Source organism: Uncinocarpus reesii, genomic scaffold, assembly GCF_000003515.1.
Source record: "Uncinocarpus reesii 1704 scaffold_3 genomic scaffold, whole genome shotgun sequence".
NCBI lineage: Eukaryota > Fungi > Ascomycota > Eurotiomycetes > Onygenales > Onygenaceae > Uncinocarpus > Uncinocarpus reesii.
Genome location: NW_003052498.1, coordinates 1,990,153 through 2,008,831, shown reverse-complemented (window position 1 = coordinate 2,008,831; position 18,679 = coordinate 1,990,153). Strand labels below are relative to the sequence as shown.

The 18,679-nt window shown below is 50.5% G+C and overlaps 7 protein-coding genes across 7 annotated transcripts in view; 4 read left to right on the top strand and 3 right to left on the bottom strand.

The window, feature by feature from the left end:
• Positions 1 to 367, bottom strand: part of UREG_05462 (uncharacterized protein) — a gene marked incomplete at both ends in the record, with an annotated part of 1,854 nt that extends 1,487 nt beyond the window's left edge. The window contains one exon of the mRNA XM_002584727.1: positions 127 to 367. Within this exon, the coding sequence (XP_002584773.1) occupies positions 127 to 367 (241 nt within the window). The remainder of the gene's footprint in view (positions 1 to 126) is intronic.
• Positions 368 to 1,046: 679 nt separating this feature from the next.
• On the bottom strand, positions 1,047 to 5,527 carry UREG_05461 (1,3-beta-glucan synthase component GLS2; the record flags this gene model as incomplete). Its single annotated transcript, XM_002584726.1, has 3 exons — positions 1,047 to 1,320; positions 1,374 to 2,129; positions 2,253 to 5,527. The coding sequence occupies 3 exons, from the start codon at positions 5,525 to 5,527 to the stop codon at positions 1,047 to 1,049; spliced, it is 4,305 nt and encodes a 1,434-aa protein (XP_002584772.1).
• A 349-nt stretch (positions 5,528 to 5,876) lies between these two features.
• Positions 5,877 to 6,818, bottom strand: UREG_05460 (1,3-beta-glucan synthase component bgs4; the record flags this gene model as incomplete). Its single annotated transcript, XM_002584725.1, has 2 exons — positions 5,877 to 6,597; positions 6,661 to 6,818. 2 exons carry the CDS (start codon positions 6,816 to 6,818, stop codon positions 5,877 to 5,879), a joined length of 879 nt encoding a protein of 292 aa, XP_002584771.1.
• A 646-nt stretch (positions 6,819 to 7,464) lies between these two features.
• UREG_05459 (uncharacterized protein) lies at positions 7,465 to 7,851 on the top strand (the record flags this gene model as incomplete). The annotated part of the gene is made up of 1 exon (XM_002584724.1): positions 7,465 to 7,851. One exon carries the CDS (start codon positions 7,465 to 7,467, stop codon positions 7,849 to 7,851), a length of 387 nt encoding a protein of 128 aa, XP_002584770.1.
• A 1,539-nt stretch (positions 7,852 to 9,390) lies between these two features.
• On the top strand, positions 9,391 to 11,224 carry UREG_05458 (EPD1; the record flags this gene model as incomplete). Its single annotated transcript, XM_002584723.1, has 5 exons — positions 9,391 to 9,474; positions 9,537 to 9,574; positions 9,631 to 9,656; positions 9,729 to 10,490; positions 10,548 to 11,224. The coding sequence occupies 5 exons, from the start codon at positions 9,391 to 9,393 to the stop codon at positions 11,222 to 11,224; spliced, it is 1,587 nt and encodes a 528-aa protein (XP_002584769.1).
• Positions 11,225 to 12,732: 1,508 nt separating this feature from the next.
• Positions 12,733 to 14,148, top strand: UREG_05457 (uncharacterized protein; the record flags this gene model as incomplete). Its single annotated transcript, XM_002584722.1, has 4 exons — positions 12,733 to 13,047; positions 13,110 to 13,649; positions 13,721 to 13,826; positions 13,907 to 14,148. The coding sequence occupies 4 exons, from the start codon at positions 12,733 to 12,735 to the stop codon at positions 14,146 to 14,148; spliced, it is 1,203 nt and encodes a 400-aa protein (XP_002584768.1).
• Positions 14,149 to 14,923: 775 nt separating this feature from the next.
• Positions 14,924 to 18,013, top strand: UREG_05456 (30 kDa heat shock protein; the record flags this gene model as incomplete). Its single annotated transcript, XM_002584721.1, has 4 exons — positions 14,924 to 15,280; positions 15,473 to 15,501; positions 15,599 to 16,879; positions 16,939 to 18,013. The coding sequence occupies 4 exons, from the start codon at positions 14,924 to 14,926 to the stop codon at positions 18,011 to 18,013; spliced, it is 2,742 nt and encodes a 913-aa protein (XP_002584767.1).
• Positions 18,014 to 18,679: the final 666 nt, after the last annotated feature.

The following is an 18,679-nucleotide window of genomic DNA, read 5'->3' as shown; positions in this document are numbered from 1 at the left end:
TCCAGTCCTCTATCCAAATCATCAATCTCCTGAGCAATTCGCAAAAAAAAGACAAAATCAAGTCAGCCCACCGCAGTCTTCATTCCTAAAGGAACCTCATATAGCTCCCCAAGAAAAAACAAGAACATAATAACATGCCTCCTCCGACAGGGTCACGAAATTCGGCATTCGTCGAGTACTTTGGCGCCAACAAATACCTCACCGCAGACAAAAACAAAAACAGCTCTACCGCCGACCGCACCGGATCGTTCTGGTAACTGGACTTGACGTAGCGTAAGAAGATCGCTGAGCCGGGAACGCGGTGGAATTGGTTCGCCAGCTCGCGCAAACACGCTAGGGCCACCCGCTGAGCTTCCTGGAGATCCATCATGTCATTTCTATAGAAGGGGAAACGAGGGATCTAGGATGGGAAAAGGTACAGAGGGTTGAGGCAAGAGATTGAGAGACGGCGTTGCCCTTCTTCCCAAGGATCGGAACTCCAAGCCGTTTCAAGCAGGGAACCAACTTCCCCTATCATCGCCTCGCGGTCACGTGGGCTGACTAAGCGGTGGCACGATATACCAGCACTGTAACAGTAATTGAGGAATGCTGTACGGTAGATACGGAGTGGATACAGACCCTTATAAGTATTTCATTATATCCTCTATGAACCCTGCAATACAAAGAGAAACTTAACAGCGCAATGCCCCCGAGGTTCCTGTCAGAGGCCATGCACATTCAGAGGCTGTTTCTGAAACATTAATGGTCTGAACAGCACAGAAAATACGTCAATTTTGAAAAAGGAAAGAAAAAGTAACAGGGCAAGGAATGGACCTGAAAACACTGCCACTGACTCGCAAAATAATCAACCCATCCAACACCAGCAACACACAATGTAAAAGATTATGTGAAAAGAAAAAACAGTCGAAATGACAGTGCTGTTCGTTTAATTCAGAGACACACATATCAGCACCCTGGAAAATTTTTAAAAAAGCCAGTATCGACACTCTAATTGTACACTGAATCATTTGCAGAACGTTGGGAATCGTATGCGCATGGCGTCTGGCTTAGAAGAACATCCGGGCCCCGGACGTCACAGTAGGTTCAAGCCCGGAGCCTGTTTCTTCGTTTGTAGTGTCGTTGTTGTCTTGGTCGATCGGTTGCAGAAGGTTCAGAGGGATGTTGGGAAGGTTAGTCAGGAACTTGCGAGCAATCAGCGGCCCAGCAATGAGAATAACGAAAAGGATCAGCATCGCAAAGTAAAGGATGGCGAAGCGGATAACTCTCCGTTTCCGAAGTTTGGACTGCTTGAGTGAGTAGATTGGAGGGCGAATTTGACGGCTAGGTTAATGTTAGTATGACACAGAGACTAACAACTGGACTTGAACACGTACCTCGGGCGCAACCAAAATAGGATGACTGAATGGCCTTTATCGACATAGGGAATACACAACGCAGGGAGCATCAGAAACAGAATGATGTGACCGAGTATGAAGTCGGCAGCAAACAGTCCGAGTTCTGTGATTTTACAGAGAAACTCTCGACCAGGTTGCGAGATCGAATGCCATCCCATGTTATACCATTTTCCAGTCCACCAGGCAATGTTAGAGGAGTCTTGTCGGAATTCTCTCGTCAGTGCCAGAGAGATAATCAACTTGAATACAAATCGCTGAATGGCAGTGGCGGCAACCATTCCAGCCATGGCCCGGGGGAAAGACCATCCCTCAAGGAAAAACATGACCTCGAAGAAAGCCAGGAGTGAAACAACTGCAACACCGTGCGCAATCGCTGCGAGAACGGAACCGAATTTCTTGCAGCACATGCTTAAAACCGGACCCATACAGCATGCCATACCAAAAAGCGCTGCGAGGACACCCGCGTTAATAGCTATTGGTGCCAGTGCAACAATACCAACACGAATTAACGAATTTGTTCGCTCTGGGTTGTCCTGAACGCCAGTTTGGGCATTGATATAAAGGTACGGAATGAGTGTCACGACAACAAGAACCAGCGGGCCAACGATTTCGCTAAAAAAGATGTTTGTGATATGTGCTCTCGGTGCATCGCCAGAAAGCTTCTCCGAAGGTGTCCCGAGTACTTTGCGCTTGTAACCTGTGATTCGAGTACGCGACAATCGGCAGAACGCGCTCCTGGATGAGGCGTGTGAACGTGAGTTACCTCGAGAGAGCATCGTAGATAGTCGCGTATCGATGAGAGTCGTCAGCGACTGTGAGATGAAGACGAGAGATGCAAGTCAAGGATGCCAGAAGTACAAAGCATGCGCCAGACGTGAAGTGCGAATAACAGCATCATTAGGATCTGCACCGAGGTATATCGAAGGACCTGCAAAGCGCGAATACAAGACTCCGAACGGAATGCGAGCCGTTGCGAATCCTCTCTCAGTACCAATGTATCTAGCACCACCGAACGACAAGTTATTGTGGAGTGAGTTGGCGTAAATGTGACAAACAAAGACTTCAAAAAGGGGAGAAAATGAGCCGAAATGTTTTGCCAAACGGGTCGCAGCTCGCCAACATCCTCTCTCGGTCAACTCCTGGACGACAAGCGGAACGAAGGATATCAAGAAGACGATGCAAATGGAGAACATGCAACGCTCAACCCAGTCACGGATCGGATTAATGTCAGCACAACCAGTCGGCTTCAAGGCATCGGTAATCGGTACACCCTTTTTGTACTTGCACGGAATTGTTTCATGCTTCAAAGCTCCCAAGTTGATCAAACAGATCATGAACATTTGGACTGAAAGCATGATGAAGATATTGTTGATATGAAACCCAGGGTGCGCGTAGAAGAACGAAAAGAACCGGTCGAGAGGAAGCTGAGTACCCATGTAATAATATTCTCGCGACAACATCTGTTCTCCCATACCAGTACCAATCTTTGTCGTAAAGTTGAGAATTGATCCGAAGCCAAGATCACGACCTTTACCACACTGGTAGTATTCGCAATGCTTGATACGGCCACCACGAAGTAGAGCGTTCATACCGGCGTAAATATCTTCGTTGAGATGTAAACCTTTTTGGGCTTTGGAAACACCACCGCGAGTTGTCATGAAAATACCGTTCAAAAAGTCGGGATGTCCGTAATGCAGTTTACCGCCGATCTGAGCCAGAGTACGGGCAAATAATGTACCGAACGTTTGTTCTTTGCCGGCAGCCACGTCACCAAGGATACCGATATTCTCGGAAAAGATATATTCACGAGCTCCAAGAATAGCCACGGGATTAGATTGGGTTGGAGGCAAGCCAGGGGTATAGGGAGAAACGTTGTCGGTGGTCATCTCTTCGAACTCAGCCAAAACACTCCTGATTTTCAAGCATTCTTCCAAATAATTGTCCTGATTCGCATCAATAAGTTGGATGTATTCACCTCGGTAAAAGATAATGGCATGGTTCTGGTTATCAGATTTACCATCTCCAAGGATGGGATTGCCAGAAAGCTGTACCCGGAATTTAGGTCGGCGGAGTCCGTTTTCCATGATTTCCGAGTGTCCATCGATGAGTGCTGAATACAAACGTGGTTCTTCGCCCTCATTAACGGGTGGTTCTTCATCCAAATATGCAATCTGGAGATCAGGGTAAGCACGAAGTAAGAACTCAGTGTTTTCACGTTCTTCTTTGCTGAATTTCGCATATCTTTGCATAGAAACACAGATCTTGAATTTCCGTCGAGCCATTCGTTCCAGTTCACGCTCGAGCTTTTCGGAATTGCCACCAAACATCTGAACAACTTCGGGGTTTTCCACGCGGTAGAGCAATTTAATCGCACGACTGTAATTCATGAAGCCAGAAATGGTACGGTACAGGGTCTGAGAGCGCAGGGATGCCCAGATGCGAGTACGGAGAGTATACTCTGGGGCTGCTGATTTGAAACCAATGCAGTAAAATGGTAGGTCGTCAATCTTGCTCTTGGCTGCGTCCTTTTCGCTCTTCTCAAATTCCCCGTTGAATTGGGAGGTCTCATCTGCTAAAATCTTGGTGTCCTTGACAAAACAGTCCCATTCGTGAGGGTGAAGTTGTTTGAGATACTCCAACAGTGTCACGCGAGAATATGGCTCGTCCTCACGGATGATTTCACGCAGCGAAAGAAGGATTTTTTCGCTGTAATGCGGAATTAGGACTGTAAAAGTCGGCATGTTGTCCACGGGAACCGGCTCTGGAATCGGGGTAGAAAGCGACTGTGCGAAAAAAGAGATACGACGCTCTGCTTCACTTTGAGATGGGAAGAATTCCGTCTTAAACGAATGATCCTCCTGGGAGACGAAGAACGTTGGGGCCCGAAGAGTCCGCTTTCCTTCCTGCTCGGATGGGACTTGATGATAGAGTAGCTTTTGGACATGGTCGATTGCCAATAAATGCTCACGGTACATCGATATAACGACAGCATTCCAGATCTGGGAAATGAGAACCTTTGGTTTATACTTAATTTCCATATCGGTAGTTGCGAGAACTTTGGAATAGATGCGCTTCGGCAGTCGAGAAAAGATATTTCGCCACGGAGTCCAAATCGACACGCCGAGATAGAAAGAACGTGCCACGGAGAACAGAGTGTTCGAAATGATGTACCACAGATAGGTATCTAAGAAAAAGAGAACCAAATCCGTGAAGAACATCAATCCCAACAGAATCTGAGGCTGCCGTTTGCAGAGAACATCACCGATTATTTTATCACCGGCACACCTGTGAATTTTCATAGTCGACAGAATGCGGATTGGGTCCTTGATCGAAAGCGTCAAGAAGAAATAAGACTCGGAAAATTTAGCGGTAAAAACACAAACCCAAAGACCGTAGGACATCCACATATCGTTTCCACGAAGACGAGGGAAGCTGGCCGTGAAGGTCTGACTAGCAACATATTGGCGGGAATTCTTAGTCAAGTAGCTTCCAAAAAGACCACCGATTGGCATAATCGCGAAGAAGAGATAGGTTATCAGCGCGATGATCAATTGCACAATACTTAGAACGAGAGCAATCTTGTCATCCTGGTTGATGAAAAAGACATAGACGCTCGGCCCCAGATTTATCGCGAAAACGACAATTAGGAACAGTAGGCGCTTGGTCAAGTGCTGGGCACCAGCCCACCGTCTCGGTACGTATGCCCATTCAGCGAGTGTTGCTCCAATCATAATCAGAGACACAATTGCGCCACCAAGAGCGGTCGCTGAAAGGGTCGCAGCTTTCGTTGGTTGGGTATCCTTTCGTTGTTCATAGTTTCGGGTATAAAGCGTCTTAGAATTCGGGGCCGTGTAGAACCAGAAACCACCGACGTGCAAAACCCAGATACGGTTGAAGTTGACAAGCATGTGAAACCAAGACCTAGTTTCCTTGTATGTCTTGAAAAATACCTTCTTCCAGTTCACATCCTTGAGTTTCGAATAACGGTCTGCGGGCGCGACATCCACCAATCTTGTTTTATCTTCAAGAACAATGCGCTCGATACCTTCGGGGTACCAAAAGAGTTGGTTGATATCGTCATATCCAATGATTTGGTTGTGATCGCGCTCGCGACGGACATACTTCCCATCCATGATTTCATAACCTTGATCGCGGCAATATTGGTAGAGGGGGGTGATGATTTCATTCAGGTATGTGAACTCTGGAACAGGCTCAACACGGTTTTGACATTCAGGGGAGCGAAGGTAGTCGTCGGCGCATTTGAAGATAAAGCATAGACACTCCGGCATAAATCGGACCTGGTTAGCCTCGCCTCAGCAGAGCAAGTACAGGGGCGATCTGTCGGGCTCGATCATGCTGAGACATGCGATTCATACGAGTCTTCCCATCTATATTCGGCTGCTTCCCAAACTGTGTCGCCTTCCAACGACTCCAGCGCTTGTTCTTCATTATTGGGATCCCCTTGTGCCGTTTTTTGCAGCTTTACGGGCCTTGCGTGTTTTGCGGCTGGCTTTTCCCAAGTTTCATGTTTGCAAAGCCAACGGCATCATCCAGATCTAAATGAGCAGCAAAATACCATCGTCGATAGTTGGCATTATCCCCGCCAATGTAGTCCGCGTGCAAGGAAAGCAGGGCTTGATTTGGTGTCATTCGCGAAGCGCGGGAGTCAAGCAGTGTCATGAAGTGGTCATACATGTTCCGCATGCTATCACGTTGGAAACCGAACTTGTTGACCAAATCCAAAAAGATGTCCTCGATCTCTTCCTTTGAAACGGGAATCTGAGCATCCGACGCCCATGCAGGGTACGGTTCACGGGATCGCTGCCCAGGAGGGAGAGCGTTGCTGTAATCCCCGTAGACCGGAGTCGATGCGCCAGAGGACCTGCCATAAGAAATCTGAGAGGATGGTGGCCTGTAGCCTCTGCCACCCATCTGGCTATCGCTATAGCTGTTGTATCGTTCATCGCCACGGCCATAATAGTCCATATCTGCAGCGCGAGCAGTCTCAGACTTCATCGTAAAGTCACTGAAAGTTTCAGAATCCTCCTCAGAGTCACCACGACGGGGTCCAGCTGCATATCCTTGCCACTGGGTTGAGCCAGATCCTTGATCATAGTACTGGTCGTTGTAGTACTCGTCTTGATAGCCATATTGGTTATCATAGTAACCGTCCTGCGAGTTGTGCTGGTTGGGGTCGTAGCCACTAATTCCGACCAATGGATTAGCCCGGGGGAGAAAGTGGTAGAGGAGAATAATGGGAGCTTACTTTCTATCGTAGTAGCTGTCTCCATGCTGGGAATAATCGTTTTGGTCGTAATACCCTTGGTCCTGGTAGTAGGCATCGCCATGGGCTTGACTGTAGTCATCATGGTATTGATCCTGGCCACCGCCGCCGCCGCCAGGTCCTTGTGGATACGCCGCCATGATAGGTTACGGTCAAACGATAATTCTATGAATACAGGTTATCAATTTCCCACTCTATTAAGACGGGCTGGGAAGGACATACCTCATTTAGCGAATTGTCAACGGGAGACGGGGCTATATTCTAGACGAGTTTGTCAGCGAACAGGAACGACGCGGTGAGATTGCATCGAGTCAAATGACCGCGTACAAGATTACTGGTAATCGAATCGATTGGAACGGGAGCGTGCCGTGGTATTATCCGTACCAACAGCCCTGAGAGTCGCCACGAACCCTCCAGGAAACCGATAAGGATAGGAACCAGGCGGATGGCAAGACCGTCGAGTAGAAATGGTGGTGAAAACGAGCGAAAGGGGGATGGGGAGGATATTCGATGTGCATGCGTGTACAATGGCGAGTGTGTGGTTGGCAACGAGAGGACGTTGAACCTGGATTCTGGCAGGCACAATCAAACACACAGCAACAGGAGGCCCCAACACTCCAGCTTCCCTAAAAGAATGGTGAGGGAAGGGATGGACAGTGAAACTCTTTTGCAGGGAAAAGAGAGAGAGAGAGAGAGCGAAGAGAGAGACAGAGAGAGAGAGTGAGCGACGAGGGAGCGAGGAAGAAGAAGAAGAAACAAGATTGAAGCAAGTGGAGGGCGATCAACATGGCTCTGGGCTGGGGAGTTGACTCTTGGTTTGGTTGGGCGAAGGGGGAAAAGGGACCATCTCGGTACGGGTGTCACGGACAGACGGTATTGCACACAAAGCGGACGGGCATGCGGCCAATGGCATCGCCCGGCTGCGCGTATCATTGCGAAATACCGCTGAATCGACGTGAAATTACCATCAGCAGCCGGAAGATTACTCGAGTTTACAACCCCACTCGCCTTTTCCAGCCAGGGGCGCGACGTCGCTGGCCAATGGATTTCGGGATTTTCCCATGGATGGCTTCAAAGCACAATGTGGTCCACTCAGATCCTGATGATTTCCCTTGGGACGGGATTGGCTGGGCACTAGAAAAATTACGCTCGAGATGCTCAGGTAGCAGTTGATGGGCAAAGCACTGAAGCAAGTGGCGAGTGCAGTCTGGCAGAGCTGAAGACTGAGGACTGAGGTGTTTGCCATGGAGGGACAGTCATGAATACGTGAAGCCAATACATAGTAAACTACTGTATTTGGTGCAATGGCGGTAATAATCATCGCGCTTCTCGACGATGACGCCACAGCACCTGCGATCCGGTTTCCTCCTTTGCGGCATTCATTCATGATTTGGCCATGTCTCGGGTCTGAACCAGGGAAGCGTGCATGCACATGCCGTTTGGCTCAGGGCAGTTCCTCCAGTCGATGTTTCCCGCAAGCACTCCGGTCCGATCTCAAGAAATGCCCGTTTATGCGTCTCGGACACAATCTGGGATCCTCAGCCCAGACCCGTGAAATCACAGGACGAGGAGTCCTGATGGCGGTGCACCGCTTCCTTGCAAGTCGCCACCGTTGAATCCGCAGCCCATTCGTGGTCCCGCGGAGGGTTGGGCCATCTGAAACAGTCCCCCACACGGCCTGGACGAGAGCCCCCAATCACTTGCGATGGATGGAGGGCAGCGCCTGGAACAGATCCCAAAGCGCAGGACGAGATGCCCGGCTGCAAAATGACATATCAAAGGTCATTCAAGGCATCAAAAGAGATGAGCAATATGAGGGAAGGAAAAAGGTCGTCGTATCTTCCCATCACTACGGAGTAACACAACAACAGAAGCCCTTGTCGCCTAAAATAGCCAATCCCAAAACCAACCTGATCAGAGCGGAAAAGAATATCCAGAGTCCTCCGTGCATAACTCCGTAGTTGCATCCCAATCGCCTTGAGTTCCGTGAGTTGGCCCGTTCTCAGGCAAGTCTACAAGGTGACAACTCATCTCCCAATAAATGATGCTGCATCAACCACGACATCTCCACAGCGCCCAAACCGTCCACTGTGGTTGACAGCAAAAACAAACCCTTCTCCCCTCACCCAACATCTGATCCTCCTTCACAGCGCTGTTTCACATTGATCATGATGGCTGTGAAGGAGCAGGAGGAACAGCGCAGACAAACCAAGCAAACCCCCTGTGTAAGCAATACGCACAGCGCCTGTCATGTCACAGCACCGTAATTTACACCGCCCGCTGCGCCCGCTGATTGGCCGGAGGGGCGTATGGGACGCGTAATGAACCCCTTTCTGCCCGGCGGTGTCCTCGCCCCTTTGCGGCCGTCCAGCGGCGCTTCGTTTTTATGCGGGCGCCCTCCCCGTCAAACTTGCTCTTCGCTCTCTCTCTCTCTCTCTCTCGATCCCTGTTTCAACCGCCAGCTTTTTTCATGGCTTGACCGTTTGCTCGTTTCTTCTTCTCTCTTGCATCTTCATGACATTCGTTCATTAATAGACGCCCTTTTCTTTTCCCACGCCGTCCCTCATTTTCGGGTTCTCCCCCCGTCCTCGGTTTATTTCACGATCTTTCCCCCGATACTGGCAACACTCGCTTACTGCCTTCCAAACGCCCCGTTCAGAGATCTCGGGGTCCTGCTGCACATATTCACGTCTACTGCCTTTTAATTTGATCATGAGATTTGCAAACGTCTTGGCCGGCGCGGCCATCGTCGCTGGCTCCGTCGTGTCCGCAGAACTCGATCCTATCATCATCAAGGTCGGTCCGCCTTGCTGGACAGACGTTGCGGGGCAGAATCAAAACTCACATGTCCACTTTAGGGCTCGAAATTCTTCTACAAATCCAATGGCACAGAATTGTAAGCACGTTCGATAACCGACCAAACAGGGAGCTTGTGCTAACCGTTCGCGCCAGCTTTATGCGAGGTGTTGCCTACCAACGTACGTAGACCCGTGGAGTTTGGCGGTGTTTTGTGTAGCTGAAGTTGAAACTAAAACCGCATTCGTGTCTAGAGGACCTATCCAGCAACGGAACCACCAGCGGTACCGATAACTACAAAGATCCTTTGGCCGACCCTACTGCCTGCAGGCGTGATATCCCGCTGCTGCAGGAATTGCGAACAAACACCATCCGTGTCTACGCTATTGACCCAAAAAAGGACCACACCGAATGTATGAAGCTGCTTGAGGACGCCGGCATCTATGTCGTCGCCGATCTTTCAGAGCCCAAAACATCCATCAACCGCGACGACCCCAAGTGGGACGATGAACTCTACGAGCGTTACACGTCCGTCATCGATGAGCTTGCCAAATACAGTAACGTCATGGGTTTCTTTGCTGGCAACGAGGTGACGAACAACAAGAGCAACACCGAAGCCAGCGCTTTCGTCAAGGCTGCTGTTCGCGACATGAAGGCCTACATCAAAAGCAAGAACTACCACCCAATGGGTGTCGGATATGCCACCAACGACGATGCTGAAATCCGTGACGACATGGCCGATTACTTCTACTGCAACAACAAGGACGAGGCCATAGACTTCTGGGGCTACAACATCTACTCGTGGTGTGGAGACTCGAGCTTCACCAAGTCCGGATACGATGCTGTCGTCAAGTACTTCAAGTCCTGGAACATCCCCGTGTTCTTTGCTGAGTACGGCTGCAACCTCGTCCAACCCCGTAAATTCACCGAAGTTGAAGCCATCTATGGCTCTCAAATGACTCCTGTCCTCAGTGGAGGTATCGTTTACATGTACTTCCAAGAAGAAAACGATTATGGTATGCCTTGATGACTCCATTCTTAATTCTGCCCGTAGTGTCTAACTGATTTTGCAGGATTGGTCGAGTTGGAGGGTGGCAAGGCCAAGAAGTTGAAGGACTTTGAGAACCTCAAGAATCAAATGAAGAAGGTCGATCCAGACGGTGTTGAGATGGATCAGTACACTCCCGGCAACACTGACCTCCGACCCTGCCCAAGTAGCCAGGTCTGGAAATCAAACAAGAACCTCCCTCCTACGCCCAACAAAGAGCTGTGCGGCTGCATGGTGAAGAGCTTGTCTTGCGTTGCTGACGATAACATCGACGACGAAGACTTGGGAGACCTGTTCGGCACTGTCTGCGGCTTGAGCGCAGAGGCATGTGCGGGTATCAAAGCCGACCCGGCTACCGGCAAGTACGGAGCCTACAGCATGTGTAACCCCCGTGAACAACTCTCCTTCGCCTTCAACTCGTACTACGAGGCACAATCTGCCAAGGGCAACGGCCAAAACGCATGTGACTTCAAGGGCAAGGCCAAGCAACAGTCCGCTGTCGAGCCTACTGGCACTTGCAGCAAGCTCATCGAGCAGGCCGGCAAGGACGGATCGGGTACCGTCGGTTCTTCTCCCAACTCCGCCTCGTCCTCCTCAGCTGCCGCCCCCATGGTTGTGCCCGCGTTCAACTTCAACATCCTCCAGCTCGGCGCTTACGTGTTCTGTGCGACCCTGGCTGGTGCTGGCATGATTCTCTTGTAAATATGTGGTTTCGGAAGCGGTTCCTTGATACCTCCTCGATTCTCCCCATGAATTTTGTACTTTTTTTTTCCGTCCTTTGTTGATATACTTTTGGTTGGCATCGAGTCTTTGCAGCGCGCCTTGTATAATCCCAGCCAAAATTGGAAGTCTTTTTTATTCTCTCCAGCCTAATAATTGTATAAAGCGTGTCTCTGGTTTGTGGGCTTTGGGTGTAGAATAGCATGTGGTATGCGTGGTTTGCGTAAGGCTGCCATATTCATAATCCATTTAATCATTGCTTGCAATATTCACTGGAAATCAGGGAGATCAAACTGCTTTGCAAAGAGGAAATTGCAAACCAAAAGAGCCCTTTAAAGGCATTTCTTCCCCTTTGACAGTTCCATAGCTCTAGCTTTTATATCTCCAGGAAGACATCCGTCACACGGGGAACACAGGGGGTTACCTACCTTTCCTCCCTTGCCAACCCGTTTGATTCCCTCGCAAGGTGCCCTTTAAGTCCTCTCTTTATCCTTTCTATAACACTCGATTTCAAAGGTTTTGTTTGGCCGAAATCATAAAGGGAAAAAAGAAGGGCTATCAGTTTTTTCCCGCGTCGTGCGGGACGGGGAACCACCACTCTCACTCATCTGGGGAATACCCATACCCGGTGAGGGCACCCGAAACGGTGAACAGCCAGATATATCCTCGATAGCAATATACTCCCCCTTCCCAATCCTTCTCCATGCGTCTCTTCCCCCTTCACGTGTTCGACGGGACGCTGCGGACGACGTTACCAGAACGTTCCCCAGGGATGTCTGATTGAAAGCGGCGGTGGAAAACGGGAGAGAGCTGGTTTCAACAGCTTTTCTTTTTCCTTTTTCGCCCACTTTTTTCTATTTTCTAAGACATCTCATTTCTTGTTGAACGCCTTATCATGATCGTTATTATTATCCATCGGCGTGCATGCAAGTTACACCACGGGTTCGGCGTGGGTCGTCTTCTTCTTCCAAGTATCGGCCATCTGTCATTGTCTACGCAGGGAGGGACAATGCCGGGCACGGGCACGGGCCTGGGGCAGACAAAAGATGGTTTTTGGTTTGGCGAGTTCTTTTAAACACTTTTTTTTTTGTCCTCTTGATAATGAACTCGAAAGATTGCGAAAATGGGGGGGTGTGTGTCCCGAATCCGACCGCTTTCTCTCAAAAGAGGCGTCTCTGCTTTGCTGCGATTCCCATCAAAAAATCAAAATTCGGCCATGCAGATTTGCGAAACCCGAAGGCGCAGGAGATGGCAGATGATGGCATCGAGGTTACGCTGGTATCGGATGGGAAATATGGAGATTCATGCACCGTTCCATATCGTGTTCGAACAGAGAACCCGCTGTTCTTCCGGATATGAGGTACACGAGATTTCCGTATACGGATTTCTCCTCTTCCTTCACGGTGATATAAAATGAGGGCCTTCATGGCCTTGTCGAGGGGCTTCTTTCAGTGTTTTACTCGAGCACCGGTCTTTGTTCAATGGGAAGCATGGCTCATCTCAAGTTCCTCGTTGGCATTTTGGCTGCCGTGTCCGCGTCCCAAGCAGCGCAGCTTCTCAATTTCCAGAACCAAAAAGATGTCATTCCCAACTCCTATGTCGTCGTGATGAATGATGGGGTTTCGGCCCTGGATTTCGAGTCCCATGTCAAATCGACGAGGAGCGTTCACGACGCGAACACACGGAAACGAGGCATTGCGTTTCCAACCGGTGGAGTGAAATTCACCTATGATATCGCTGGCTGGCGAGGATACAGTGGGAAATTCGACAATGAGACGTTACAAGAGATCATCAAGGACCCCAAGGTGAGTGAGAGTCGAAGGCCCCCTTTGTATTTCTGGCAGTTTTGGGCTGACCCGGATCCGAGGTCAAATATGTCGAACCCGACCGTATGGCCAAGGCACTCGGATGGGTGACGCAGTCGAATGCTCCAACCTGGGGCCTTGGTCGGATCTCGCACAGGAGCAAAGGTGTTCGCGATTATGTTTATGACTCTTCTGCGGGTGAAGGCGTCACGATGTATGCCGTCGACACTGGCGTTGATATCTCCCACCCTGAATTCGAAGGGCGCGCAACCTGGGGTATCAATGTTGCAGACAACGTTAATACGGACCAGCACGGTCACGGAACACACACTGCCGGCACGCTCGCCGGGAAAACATATGGTGTTGCCAAAAAGGCCAAACTCGTCGTGGTCAAGGTGCTCAACAGACGTGCTACTGGTAGCGACAGCGGCATCATTAGAGGCATGAACTGGGCGGTCGATCATGCGCGGGCAAATGGGGCCATTGGCAAGGCCGTGATGAACTTGAGTATAGGAAGTCCGGATTCGTCGGCTTTGAATGAAGTGGCTACAAAGGTAGCTGAATCGGGAATCTTTGTGGCAGCGGCTGCTGGGAACCGCAATGTGAGTTGATTCCCCTCTACGAACCGCAGCCCCTTCTGCAGTTTCGTTGGCTGATAGGGTGCGATATATAGGAGGATGCACGAAACACAACGCCCGCAGCAGCAGCAAAGGTATGCGCCGTTGGAGCGTCCGCCGCCAACGATGTGAAAGCGAGATTCTCCAACCACGGACCAATCCGTAAGTTGACATCAAAAACAAAAGAATGGCTCAGTCATTCTCCACAACAGTCTATGCAAGATTTGCTAATCCCCAGGCAGTTGCGATATTTGCTCCAGGCGTCAGCATCTTGTCGTCAGTCCCAGGAGGCCGGGCGCGGACTATGTCTGGCACGTCCATGGCGGCTCCGCACGTAGCTGGCGTCGCTGCGACTCTGATTTCATCTCAAGGCGTCAGGACTGACAAGCTCTGCGATCGCATCAAGCAAATGTCCGCGGCGACGGTTTTGTATCCTGGAGTGAGCACTACAAATAAACTGCTGTATAACGGGAGTGGGCAATAAGGAACGGCTTGTATGCAACAAGCATTGGGAGTGGAGAATAGAAGCTTCTGGTCTGACCCGCCAGAGGCCACTTGGATAGGCTTTGCCCCGGTTTATACGAGGTTCAAAGTGGATTGGGCAGGGAGCTTTGTCATTGCAATGTGGCTAATATCATATATGCCAGTATAAACACCGGCATGAGGGTCAGCAAGTCTACCTGGATTTCATATATATTTTAGTGATGTCTAGTCATGTCGAGCTACAACCAGAAAATGACGTTTGTGGCAAACCTTTGAGCTTCTTGTTAATCAACAGCTGGATACCTTGTGAAGACCAGCTTCGGGGAAAAGGACGCCACTCCGCCAATTCAAAACAAAACAGGACAATTGACGGGACTGTAGCTTTCCAGATGACGAAACTGATCCCTTTACCTACAATCCGCCGAAGCAGACGGGCAAAGCGTAGGTATCCAGACGCTGCGCGAGTCTTCGCGCATCTACAGGATCCTTCGAAGAGCTTCTAATCATTTCGTCATTGTGCCCGGCCATCGGAGGAGAGGAAAAGCATAAAGCTCAGGATTCCCTTTTCGCAGCTCATCTCCTTCAGCCGACGCTTTCGAGTCTACTTCCATACGGATGTAATGCAAGCTTTGCGAACACAGACATCCCGAGCACCCGCAAACCTCATCAGATCCATCAAGACCGCCCATCCACACCGCAGTCTCACGCCATCACTCCTCCATCACCAACGTCGCTACAACTCAACCACCTCCCGCCCACCCGCCCTCAGCAGCAGCATGGCTCTCTTCCCACGCAGCGGTCCCCACAGCGAATTCGGCACCCTCTTCCGCCTCCTCGACGACTATGACGCCCACCGCTCCGACCGCAGCGGCGGCGGCGCCCTCTCCTTCGCCCCCAAATTCGACGTCCGCGAGACCAAGGAGGCGTACATGCTCGACGGCGATCTGCCGGGAATCGACCAGAAAGACATCAACATCGAGTTCAGCGACCCGCACACCCTAGTGGTGCACGGCCGGACGGAGCGCTCGTATTCCTCTGGGCCTCCCCCGTCTGGCAAGGCGGCTGAGGGAACCGCGGTGGCCAAGGGCAAGGAGCCGGAGACGGGAGAGAGATACTGGGTGTCGGAACGATCGGTGGGCGAGTTCCAGCGCTCGTTTAACTTCCCGACTAGAGTGAATCAGGATGCTGTCAAGGCCAGCTTGAAGCATGGTGTCCTATCTGTTGTGGTGCCCAAGGCGACGGCGCCGCAGACGAAGAGGATCAACATCGAAAGCGCTTAATTTGAATACTACGGCGTATATTCGCAAACCAAGGCCTTGAAAAAGGGAAATTTGGGTATCTTTTTGTTGCGTGGGTTAGTAGTAATATTGTCCAACAGCTTGTCTTCAGATGTGGGAAATTCTCCTCTCGTCTAGGGATATGTAAATACAAACTTGATATGTCTGTATAAGCACCTCGTTAGTCTTTGCAAAATGGCAGTCCACCTTCTGTGATTCCGGTGCGAGATCTACGGCATCTGCTGCGATAGTCGAGTCCAATAGCCCGTTGCCGGGCCAACCGCCACAGTTTATATTCAACGTTCACAAATCACTCCCGCTGAAACAGAGCAATTGGCGACATTCCAGCGCGCGCGCACAAATTGAAATCGTCTATACAAAAAAGAAAATGGCTCGACTACGGCAAGCTCCGTCAGCTCGTCTGGAGACAAGCGCCGCTCCCCGCGTCCTAAAGAGCGCGCGCGCAAACATCGACACTCCGACAACGCACGCCGAGCGCAAACGTCCAAGCCCAGTCGCGCGAGAAAAGGACGATAAAAGGACGATTGTTATCCACGAAAGTGAAGGCGAGGCAGCCTTCGAAGACGAGTACAGCGACGAAGCCGGAGAGAAACGAGGCGGCTCACGGTACTTTGATCTGAGTGCAGAGGAAAGCGACGCCGAAGAAAGCGACACGGGGAGGTTGAAAGAGGACAACGCCGGCCATGATTACTTGAAGCTACAATGGAAGAGGACTCTACAGCCACTGGGCCTTAATCGCGCGAACACCCTTCCTCGAAGCCGCCGTGTCTCCGCGAGAGAAGAAAACCGATATTACGATTATCTATCGGATGATGAGAACATGAGCACGGGAAGCGGGGACTATGAAAAGGAAAACGACGAGAAAGGACTATTCAATGAAACGAAGCTGAGTGCTGGCGGTCCCAGGCTGCGGCGACATGCAGACAGAGTGCAGAGGCCAGTTCGCAAGGGTGCGAGGGAGCCGAGCATTGGAGAACAATACATTTCTGAAGATGATGAACAGGACGGGCCGGGTGGAAGTAGCGATGATGAAGAGTTTGATTCTTTGGATGGCTTTATCGTGGGCGACGACGAGGATATCAGTTATCAAGAAAGCACTGATGCTGAGGCAGAAGAAAGTAACGACGAAATAGTCCTTCAACCGAGAAGTACAGGAAGAAGGCTGCTCAGAGGCAGAAGACCTTCACGATTGCAAGATAAAGAGGATGTTGGGAAGAACACAAAGGCCAACACAAACACAGACAATGGGCATGGTGTGCCTGACTTGGATGTGTTGGCTGACATTCTGGACAAAACAAATCTCTCAACATCAGATTTGCAACCTGATGCTCTCTCAAATCAAGAGGAGAATCCGAAGAAGCAAAAGTTGAAGGCCCAAGAGAGCAACATCATGGGCAACAGTGAAGATGGGGACGGCGAGTCCATCACTGCCCCGTAAGTTGTTTAGTTCAACTACTTCACTAATGAATCTCAGCAAACTGATATCCCTCTAGCGTCCACTCGCATGAAGAAGTACTACCCAAGGCGAAAAAAGCAGTGGGATTCGTCACTCCTCCCGGCAGCCCTTCGAAGCCGCGTCTGCAATCTCCAAAAAAGACCCCAAAGCGAATTCCGCCATCGCCATATCGACCAAGCATCGACGCTTTCTGGAGTCAGGATATTGTGAGCAGCTGGAATGATAAATTCACGCCCAAGCAGCAGAAAACGCCCAAGAAGTGGCTTACAGACTTCACGATATTCTCTGATAAGGACGACGAAGAGGATTTCCGTCAGTCTTCTCCCGAAAAGGCGCCTCCGCGGTCTCCGCAAAAGACAACTGCGAGTCCCGCGAAGTCGATTGCAGCAAAAAAGAAAGCAGCCAAACGTGAATTTGACATGAAAAAGGCATCTCTTGCAGAAGAATTTTTCAAAGAGCTAGACAACCGTGTGACCGATGGCGAAATCCAGAGGCTAGCCGCAGCAACAGGTGGAGTGCGAATAACGTGGAGCAAGAAACTCAACACGACAGCCGGACGAGCTACTTGGAAGCGCGAGCATTACAAGCATAAACAGCCGGTGCAGGAGGCATCCAGCTGCTTCGCTGCTGAAGATAACTCAAACGAGCCGGGTACAACCACCTCTCCCCAAAAGCCCCTGTCCCAGACCTCATACCGTCACCATGCGTCCATCGAGCTCGCTGATAAAGTCGTGGATTCGGACGACAGGCTCTTCAACACTCTCGCCCACGAGTACTGCCATTTGGCCAACTACATGATCTCAAATGTCCGCGACAACCCTCACGGGGCGAGTTTCAAGGCTTGGGCGCAGAAGTGTAAACAGGCACTTGATGAGAACCCCGCGTATGCCGGACGGGTCCAGATTACTACCAAGCATACATATGCGATCAATTACAAGTATATCTGGTGCTGTGCGAGCTGTGCACACGAGTACGGGAGACATTCGAAGAGTATTGATACCGTGAAGATGAGGTGTGGGAAGTGCAAGGGGACGTTGGTCCAGGTTCAGCCAAAGCCGAGGAAGACCGCTGCTCTCTTGACAAAAGTCGATTGGGAGCATTCAGTTGGATAAATGAACGTTGTGGGATTCTTTATGCTATTTACTAGTTTCTACAATGGTTCGGTTCTAAATACAATGATATCTCGGTGCCCCCAGGGTATACATGTGAAATTTCCACCGACACTCTCATTTCCGTCAGCATCTTTACCCTAGATCCAAAACACTTCCGTGGACCGCCAGTCAGGTATATGGGCCGCGCGGTTGGGGGTGATCACCTTCGGGTTTCTACTTCTCAACCCCCCCGGTGTGAAAGTGCGCCGGGCCGTTTCCGCTTATCCTTCCGTTAATCAAAGAAATATCTAGTACCTACCTTTTGTACACAATCATGCGCTGTGGCTATGAATGCACCAGAGCATAATTTCCATTTTCCCAACCCCAAGATTCCCACCCCGCCGCCCTCAAGAATTCGAAAACAGCCCATAATCCAGAATCCTCAGCGAATGCATCAGCTGTTCCAATATCTCTTTCCCTTTCCTCTCCTCATTCGCAACGGCATTCACATCCCCGCTCCGCAACAGTTCGGTCTGCGGAACATTAACATGCACCAGGATATCCGTGGCCTGCAGCGCCAGCCGAACCATAAACACATACGTCGTCGTGGTCCTGTCATATGTTCGCGCCGCGCCCGACGGATCGTGCACCGTCACGGGTGAGAAGATCTTGATCTCGCACCCAAAC